Source organism: Microtus ochrogaster, chromosome 8, assembly GCF_000317375.1.
Source record: "Microtus ochrogaster isolate Prairie Vole_2 chromosome 8, MicOch1.0, whole genome shotgun sequence".
NCBI lineage: Eukaryota > Metazoa > Chordata > Mammalia > Rodentia > Cricetidae > Microtus > Microtus ochrogaster.
The window spans coordinates 12,227,749-12,237,946 of NC_022015.1; the positions used below are offsets into that span (position 1 = coordinate 12,227,749).

Genomic DNA, 10,198 nt, shown 5'->3' on the forward strand with positions numbered 1-10,198 from the left:
AAGGTTAAGGACACAGAACTTGGTCAAATTCTAGAAGCGACAAATGCTGAGCCACCCTTACTTCAATTTGTAGCAGGTGAAGGATGACATCACATCTACTGCATAAGCAAATCAATAACCCAATACCTCACTCACAGCACATAACACAGAATTAGGATACACGGGATACAAAAGCCAATCAGCCTAAGACGTTTCACAAGTCCCAAATGCTTTCTTAGTGACAGTGCTGACAGATGGGTGAGCCAAGCTCTGTGGAGGCACTGCTGGCCCCCGTCAGACTCCTCAACAGACAGGAACTCTGCTGTAGTGGGAAGCAGTCAAGCAGACAATGCTAGCACTACAATGCAGCCATTCTCTAAGCTCTAACCATGGCTTCTAGCCAGGTGCCATCTTCCTGAAAGGTCAGCCCTCAGACATTCTAGTGCACTCGCTCACTTTCACACTCAGATGGTCAGGGTCTCTCTGAACTGTTTACAACTGCCTATCATCGTCCTTCCTTACCCGCCTGCATCCAACCACACCTCAAGCAGACCTGAAAGTTCAATCCCCGTATGTTTCATAAAAGATATTTTCCCCCATCAGACTATTTTCTTTCCCAGGTAGTCAAAAGATAGATTAATTTTTTTCTTCTAAAAAGGACCTGTTGCTAATCATAATTTCTCAGGAAAAACTGTAAGAAAAATGGTATATAATCTAAGCAAAATCAAACTGAGCCATAAACACGGTAATTTATTAATCAGGAGAAGATAGCAAATTAATTGCAACTTCCATGCCGCTGCAACCAGTGTTTTGTTTTATTTTTCGAGACAGGGTTTCTCTGTGTAGCCCTGGTTGTCCTGGAACTCATGCCAGACGGACCTTGAACTCAGAGATCCACCTGCCTCTGCCTCCAGACTACTGGGGTTAAAGCCTTGTGCCGCCACCACCTGGCAACTAGTTTTTATAAAGACACATCCATCAAGATACTGATTTACCTTTTCTTCCCTTAAATTCTTCAAATGCACCCAAACAAAACTACCACACCCCAAAACTATGACATCTACGCTAAGGCCAACAGTAGAAAGCAAACACTGTGTTCACAGGCTGGTCCTACAGAGCTCTGAGGAAAGGACTATAATCAGTCATCTAAGTAAACCCACTCATTTGAAGAGAAAGGCTTTTGTTCTCCGAACAGAGAGTGAGACTTCCCCATGTCAGGTATTACATCAACAGCTACAAAGTGCACACACAGAAGCTTCCAGCACACTTTAATTTTCAAAATAGCTAAAAGTGCAAGGACAACTTCAGCAAAGGAAATCTAGGACTAGGTTGAATCAAAAGTCTAATGGTTTACTCAGCAGACCTTCAAGACTTTTTATTACAATTCAGTACCCCTTTGTAATAGCCCTAACTTACTTTTTACAATATGATACAATTCTTTGGAAAGATGAAGGATGATTAGGTCAATTCTGATATTTTGACTTAAAAAAAAACTGTGATAGTGGAGACAGGTACGCCGCTATATTTTTCAAATGGAAAAGAACCACCACATCATACTGAAGTGTACCAACTTTAAGGACTAGACTGTCCCTCTGTGGGACCACAACTTTGCAAATCATGTGTGCACACACCGGAACTATCAAAAGGATAAGGAAGCAGCTAACTATTGCTTTCCTTTGGGATGTCAACTAAATTACAGTAAGATGGCATTTAGGTGATAATTTCTAATCAAAAGCAACTACAGAGGGAATGACTGAAGTGAGGGTGGGGGAAGAGGCAGAAAACAAGCTGACAGGTTGACTTTCGACAACCCCAGAAGCCGCCCCTTGGCAGGTGACAGCTTCGAAGATAAGATGAAGTGAAGAGGCAAGCAGAGAGCCAGTGCGCCAGTGCTCCAGGACTCTGTCTAACCAGCTCAACAAGTTATTTCCCACAGGCCAGCCCCGCCCCACCGCACCCTCAACGTTCAGGTTGGCTTCACCCGCTGTCTAAACATTGCACAGTGCACAGCCAACCCCACCTCCAGGCATCATGGGAGAGTAAGCAGGAGCCCATACAGGGGCATTTAACACCTGAGCTGCTTCAGGTCCAAAGCCCTCTACTTCACCTGCCCGTACCTGCTGAAGCATCTCTTCGGCAGCATTGAGTTTCACCTGGTGTCCTTCCAGACACACTTCAAGGTCCCGAATCTTCTCTCCTTGGGCTTCCACTTGGTCTGTGAGGACGCTCACCTGTTGTAGAACACAGACAATAGTGGAGGATCTGGACTGCGTGTCAGGCAGAGAAGTTCCCACTGTGGGGTGGGTAAGCTCTGAAAGCAACCTGCTGATGAAGGCCTCTCTTTAGGTGAGTGAGTTGAAGCAGTATCCCAGAGGAAGGCAACTCCAGTTAGAATCTCACCTTACCATGGAATCTTAGCACTGCCTAGATGCCTTGGTCACATTTCCTGCTCTTAACAGACTTCATGAGAGCTGCCTCTGGGCTGGACTCCTACTCCTTATTCCTCTAGTGGGACAGTCCGACTTCAAGGCATATCTCAGCTCTTGCCAGGGTTCTGCCACCTCATGGGGAAGAGCAATCCAAACCTTTATGGAAACCAACCAATGACCTTACTTCTCTCACACGGGTGTGGGGACTGCTCACCTATCAAGTGAGCGTTTGGAAGTAATTAGGAATGTGGGACGCAAAGGGCATGTATTAGCATTGACAGAACTTGGCTCCAGAAAGGTTTCTGTGCTCTACAGGCCAAAACATGACTCTTAAGTCATACAACACCAAAGCCACACTGCACACACATGGAAGAAAGAAGCCATTTTTCTGAAGAACCCTAAGACTGTCTGTGGAAATACTAAGAAAATTACATTGACACAAAGTCGCTTTATGCCCTATATACATACTATAATTGTTTTAGTAGCCTTCTCTATTAGACAGTTGATCCCTAGGATCCTTTCCATGTTTTATTATGAAACAGTTCCATACAGGAAAACAAAAGAGAACAGGAGACCTTCCAAAACTCAAGGAATCAATGAGTAGTAAATCGTGATCTTCTTGGTTGAAGACATGGTGGTCCTTTATACACAGGTTATTCTAATTAATTTCTCATTCTGTAATAATTAATAAAGCATGAAAAAGTTAATATACATTCATTTATGAGTGTTTAAATGAATTTATGAATTAGAAAATTCCTTTTCTTGAAGGCACACATTTAAATGACCCTCTCAATTTTACATATTGTACTTCTAGACCCAAATAAGGAGTAAATGATTGAAACACTCTTAAAGCTGATGCAGGGGTGCACTGTGTGCTGACATTCTAATAATCCAAAGACAGGCTCCTCCCACCAACTAGGCCCATTTAAACATTTAAACAACACGTGTGTGTGTGTGTGTGTGTGTGTGTGTGTGTGTGTATTACTGTTAATATTTCTTATATGTATGGCTGTTTTGTCTGCATGTATATATGTTCAGTGCCCACAGAGGACAAAAGAGGGTGTCAGATACCCTGGGAACTTGAGCTGTTAGTGGCCATGTGGGCGCTGGGAATCAAACCCAGGTCCTCTGGAAGAAAAATCAATGCTCTTCACTGCTGAGCCATCTCTCTAGTCACATATCTTTATTTGGTTTTGATCCTTGTTCCTGAATACTATCAATAGCACATGTCTTTTTAACTGGTAACGAACTACACATTCAAGAGAATGGAGTTCTGGGGAATGGTTGTGCTTCCTGGGATTCAGGGTTTCTGTTATGGGAAGGTGTTTTATAGTTGGTGCCACTACAAGGAATAAAATTTATAAAGCTGTACCATTCTTAGATACCATTGCTGGGGGTCTGTAGAGCAGTACAGGCAACAGGTCAGGTGTACAGAAGACCAAAGACAAAGGGCTTCAGGGTCTTCTGAGCCTGAGGTCAACGCCATGTGACTCAGGAGGTATGGAGATGGCACTAAATACTTCAGAATTCTATCTTCATTCTTTACAAACAAACACTTTTGAGCCCTATATTAAACATAAGTTTAGGAACTGGGAGGGGACAGAAACTATTCTTGTCCTTCTACAAAGAGACCCAGGAAAATGTATTCTGGGTTAAGGGCTCCAACTCATTCAGTGTGACTCAACTACCGTGCAGATTATGCAAGTGGCTATGCCCTGCTGAGAATCGCAGAACCAGCTCCACGGGGCACTACTGAACAGGGCAGGAGCCAGAAGTTGTAAATGATTTGCACACTGCTCCTGGCAGAACAGAATCATGAGGGTCAACTTTCACCTTTATTAGTCAACAGCCCCTCAACTGTGTTCAGATTATTTAGACAGGGGTTAGTCAAGAACTTGGTAAGAACAGAAATGGCTGTGAAAGGGAGCTTTTTTACATGGGTCTTCTTTATTAACTGTAATCCCATCTAAATGGCTATGTGTTGTTCCAATCGTAGCGGGTCCTGTAAAAGTCTGCAGTTTTATACTGCTTGTTATGCAGTCCTAAACTGGACTATCATTTCATGAATCATGTCTTAGGGATGAAGTTTCAAATTCTACACCCTTCAATGGACCTGTGCTATAAAAACAGGCCCCTGCTACCCCTTCTTTCCAGGGACTCCAGCCACAACAGCCCCTTGCTGTTCTGCCCACACACCAAGGGCACTTCATCTCTGTTGGTGGGCTGGACTGATCACCTCCTTTGCCTGGAATGCATTCCTGCAGGTATCCATGATTTACACCCTAGCTTTCTTCTGCCAGGGAGCGCCTGTCTGTACACTGCTTATCTGAATTTATTTTTCTCCATGGTACTTATCACTACCTGAAATATTTTAGGTATTGGTTTGGATTCTGCCCCCGTCCTCCCCCCGCCCTGTCTCTCCTTTTCTCCATTTTATTCACTGATATACCCACAGGATCTAAAACCAGTATCTGACAAACCAGATATTCAATTACTTTATAATGATTTAATTATTTAAAAAATCATTGAAGGGGCTGGAGAGATTGTTCAGTGGCAAGAGCTTTACCAGAGCACCCAGATTCAATTCCCAGCACCTACATAGCAGCTCACAACTGTCTGTAACTCCAGTTCTGGATGATGTAACACTCTCACACAGTCATATATACAGGCAAACACGATTTGAAAAGAGAAAGAAAGAAAAAAGTCAATGAAGCAAATAAAAGAATAAAAGTAGGCTACAAATTATATGTTTGGTATGAGCTCAATCATTTAACGGAGGTGAGAGAGGCACAAGCAAAAGACAGATTTTACCTAATCTGCTTAGTGAAATTCTCAGAATTTCTAGTTTCTGAAAGAATTGATTAATCTTAAGTTTATAAAATAAAAAAGGAAAGAAAGAAAAAGAAATACGCATACTGCCATCTCATGCACAATCCCTACCTAGTGTTCCAAACCTTGGGGCCAACATCAGATCTCAACGTCCCCCTCCTACACTTCCTCCATTTCAGCACAATGGTGTGTGTGTGGTGGGGAGGGTGTCTCATGTGGCTATCCTCAAACCAACTACATAGTTTTGAATTTCTGGGCCTCCTTTTTCCGTCTCCCAAACACAGAGACTACAGGTGTGCACCATCCCAGTGCATTGGGGATGGAATTCAAGGACTTCATGCATATAAGCAAGCACTCTAAAACCTGAATCCCAGCCTTCATCTCCTTAAGGATTATTCTTAATCCTTCAAGCTTTTTAAGAAGCTGAAATTAGGACACTGATCTCTACATTCTCCAAACTGTCGATTCGTATGCAATGCAGAGGAGACCCTGAATACCTGCTTGCGAAATGTATTGGTGCATTCGGGGGATAATACAGCAAAGAGCTCCTTCTGCTGCAATGCAGGCTTTCTAGAAGAACACACAATGTGATGTCCTACCAAGGAACACTGAGTTTTGAAACTCAGTGCTTTGGTGTCCTTTCTTTATGAAAAGTTTCAGAGCTCCACTCCTCTCCTAGAGCAAGAAAGCCCATGCAACCAGAGCAGGGGATCTGGCATTCAAGTGATATGACTGGATCCAGGTTCAGACTCATGGACCAGATTCCATCAACGTGCTCCCTGAGGCTGTGTCACTCAGGGCTCAATTTTATTAGTGACAAAGGATACACTCATCTCCTCTAGCAGACTTACAGGCTCCCAGATAACTGGGCCCAGTTTGCTCATTGCTAGCACCCAGTCTCAACCTGCCCACAGGGCTTGTAGGGTGCACAGAGAGATGCTTAGGAGCACAAGATAAATGAAGGATTCACAGACTAACAATACTTTCCTGCAGAGGATTCCTCCTGGGGAGTCTTCCCTTTCCTGGGGTAGCTAGGGAGCAAGAGGACTCACCTGTAGTATGAGGGACTCTTTATCTCCTTCTAGCCGCGCCAGGCGCTCCTGGTAGGTTTCATTACTAGCAGCACTGTGGTGATTTACCTGGGACTGAAGAGGGGGAAAAACACACTTAAAGGGCTAGAAAAGCACTGACCACTTCCCAATGCAATGCACAATGTGTGCCACTTATAAGGACAGTTTCGACAATGCTATGGGCAAAACTAATCCCAAAACAGAAAGCCTGATTTCAAGACAGCCCAGAGGCCCAGACCACATGCCACTACAAGGTGTGTCCTAGAAGATGGTGAAACCACCCCTGATGACCTCACCCTTGGCTGGAAGAGCCTCAAAAGAGCTTCCAACCAAGCAGCAGGGCTTGACCTGATGAGCCAGGCATGCTGGGTCTGGTTCAGCTGGAGGCCTAGCCTGTAAAGGGTCTGCTTGGAAAGGAGACTGCAGTGAGCACCACTTGTCGAGTGTGCACGTGTGAAAAGTGGGATGACACCCTTGGAATCCTCACCCTTTCCTGCTAGAGCTCTGCAGATTTACATCCTAATCAGTCACAGAGAGAACTGAGAAAACCAATCGGAAGGTCCACTCCAAACTTAGCCATGACAAGAGCGTGTTTCAGCAGCACTTACACTGAGAGCAGTAAGCTTCAATGACACAATTGTGAGCGGAATCTAAGCAAAGAACACCCAGGGGATCTCAATGAGTGAAACAGAGGGGAAAGGATAAATGGGAAGACCTAGGAACTAGAAAGAAAGAGGAGGTGTGAAGTGGCCGAGGAGGACAGACGCCTACAAACTGCCCTGAGCCCGGAGTGGGCTCAGAGCTCCTAACAGCACAAAGCTGGCTCCCAGCCCACCCGTGCTCCCTTCCTCCATCCCAAAGGAAAGGCTGAAACCAGGGATCCACAGCAGCCATGCAGAGGGTTGCCTGCCTCAAACAGTAGATCTCACTGCTCAGTGGGAGAGCTGTTATCCTGATAATCTGGGCTTGACCAGTGTCAATGATCAATTCCTGAGGGAGGTGTTTATCCAGAGAAAAGCACAATTGTGTAAACGGGCAACTCAGAAAAGTCCAGGGTTGTTCCATCTGATCATGAAGCTTATCTCCCCACCAGAAGAGGCTGTCTGACCTGTCTGAGGAAAAGCACCTCCTCTGCCCTTCATCCCAGGTGACGGACAAGTGACAGAATCACCCCCATCTAGAACAACTAGGCGTTTTATAAAATGGAGCCTCACTGGGTTTCGGGTGAAGGGACAGTAGTGGGCTGAGCCTAGGGCATTTCCCAGACAGCTGTACCAGGCGCAGTTGAGATGGCTCTTGGCACCTGGTGACACCACTGCCTTTCCTTCCACTTCAGCTCAAGCCTGCACCATCTAAACACTGTGATAGAATCTCTTTGATGCCACAGACAAAGAGCCTTCACAATCACCAATGGCTCCTTTGTGGATGGCAGTTTACTGCTGCGAGAGTAGTTAATACCCAGGCTCCCCCACGGGGCAGACTTGCCCCCAGCATCCAGAGGTGGGTCACAGCTAACATTTGTTTTCCTGAACCGGTGAGAAGACAACTCTTAGGAGCAGGGCCCATTCTCCTGCTGAAGGACTCACAGTGGGTGGCAATTTTCAGAAGACAGAGAGGAAAGCAGCTAGTCTCCCAAATGTCAATGTATGTCTGATTCCAAGGTCAAAATCACCATTATTTATAAATGGCACTGTCCAGCCATAGAGTCACAACTTGTCCTACAGGAAGGTGGAGAAGGCCAAGGACTAAAGGGTAGATCTAGCCACAAGTCTCTGGCAAGTCCCCACAGCCACTGTGCTGTATGCAGTTATGTACAGTCTGCCCTTACAGTAACTGCTACAATTTTACTTTTCCTTTGCAACATCATTTTTGTCTTATGTGAGACAGGGTTTCATCATGTATCTCACCGTGTAGCCCAAGCTGGCCTTGAACTCATAGCAATCCTTCCTGAGCCTCCCACAGGACCACAGGCCTGTCTCACCAGGCCCCGCTGTAACTCTTGTTTCTGAATGCAAGTCTTACTTTCCCATAGCAAGGTGCAGTCAAAGGTTCAGTCACCACTGAGAGTTGGCAAAGCTCTACAAAACCAGAATGGCTCCTACCAGGAGAGCAGTGATAACTCAGAAGCCTTTCTCCTTTCCCTCCACTTCCTGCAGAGGCACAACTTAGACACCTGACAAACAAACTTAAGGTGGCTGCTATCTCTTTGGGGGGATCTAACATCTGCTCTCTTTAAATCCGCCAATTAAGACTTCTTATGGGAAACCAAGTAATTGCATGGTGCCCAGGTCCTGCCTCACTCTCTCTGCCTTTGCTGCTGGATGTTCCTGTGAGTCCCATAGATGGCTACACATCCCGACCATAGTAGTAGAAGCTCTTTCTCTCTCACACTGTGTTTGCACCACTGATGCCATGCCTGAACTCTGACCCCTGACAGTTGAGACCTAGGAAACCCACGCAGGTCATTCTCATACAGATGGTTCTTCCACAGTTACTCTTCCATCCGGGCCTCTGGTGGTTTCTAGGAACAGTACCTGCCAGCTGAGTTGATAACAAAACTCATTCAAACCAGTCCCATATTTTAACACAATGATGCCTCTGCAGTCACCCACTGTAGCAGCCATTTGTACTAACTGACCCAAAGGCCATGGTAAGAAAATAAGTTAAAGTCCTACATTCAAAAAGAAAATGCCTGACACATAGCTCGCAGCACACAGTAGGAAAGGCTGATGGTGCAGGCTCCATCAGCAGCTAGCAGCTAGTATAAGAATCACAATGTGTTAAAAATGAACATAAGGCGGCTAGCACACTAAGTAAGGAGGATCATATGAGGCCAGCCTGGCTGTGTAGTGAGGTTCTGGCAAATAAGTCAGTTTAGAAAATCAAACTGACTACCTAGGAGAGGTCTACTTATTCACAGAGAGACTTTGTATACTGGGATAAACCGCATCTATGATGATACTGTAAACAGAGTTCAGTAAAACTCATTGCTTTCCTGAGGTGCTTACAAAATAGTTGGAAGGATAACACACACAGCAAAGGTCATAGCAGTTCTGAGAGAGGAGCACAGTATTGTCCGAGCACAGCACTCTAGACACACAGCATTCAACAGAAGCCAGGACCTGCTCAGAGCACTTTTCATACAGCCCTTCGTCTTATTTCTTCCCATCGCCTCGTAAAAAAGAGTGTTACTTCTGTTCCCATTTTACAGATAAAGAACTATGGAGCAAGCAGATCATATGTTCAAGTTACTATGTTGTTGCAGGAGCTTTCTGTTGTTTGGGATTAATTCAGGGACAGCTCAACTATAAAATTTAGTTTTTGTGTTGTTTGTGCACTGTGTGACTATTCTCACAGTTGGAAAGTGTCTCTGAGGGAATAGTTAAACAAAAGATGCCTGGTCCATAATTTGGACCACTTACTTACAGCATTTAAAACTCCAGGCTCATATTTATGCCTAGCATAGAAACACAAGATGGGCCGTGAAAAAAAGCACGATACAAAAGTGGCCCGTGGCAGGACGATGAAATGCAACACAATTTTAAAGCTGTTTACATATGGGTGGAAAACAGAAGCTTCCAGAAGGTTACCTCATAGCCTTTAGCAGTATTTTCTTCTAGGGAAAGGTCAGAGATGAGATAAAGGCCAATGGGACTTCAGCCTAATAGCTGAGTTTCTTAAAAAGATTTTTTCCTTGGGCTGACAAGGTAGCTCAGGAGGTACAAGTTCTCACTGCCAAGACCATGTGGATCCACATGGTAAAATGCAAGAATCCTGACTCTCGAAAGTTGTCCTTTGCTCTTTCGTTTGCACCATGGTGTGTGCACACAGGAAGGAAGGAAGGAAGGAAGGAAGGAAGGAAGGAAGGAAGGAAGGAAGGAAGGAAGGAAG

At 45.0% G+C, this 10,198-nt stretch overlaps 1 protein-coding gene across 2 annotated transcripts in view; it reads right to left on the bottom strand.

The window, feature by feature from the left end:
* The window catches only part of Ppfibp2 (PPFIA binding protein 2), a 154,053-nt gene that overhangs the window by 59,194 nt on the left and 84,661 nt on the right, over nucleotides 1-10,198 (bottom strand). For both annotated transcript variants that reach the window (XM_026781536.1, XM_026781537.1), the window contains exons 4-5: nucleotides 6,290-6,382; nucleotides 2,097-2,210 (exon numbers count right to left, since the gene is read on the bottom strand). In XM_026781536.1, coding sequence (XP_026637337.1) covers nucleotides 2,097-2,210; nucleotides 6,290-6,382 — 207 coding nt within the window. The remainder of the gene's footprint in view (nucleotides 1-2,096; nucleotides 2,211-6,289; nucleotides 6,383-10,198) is intronic.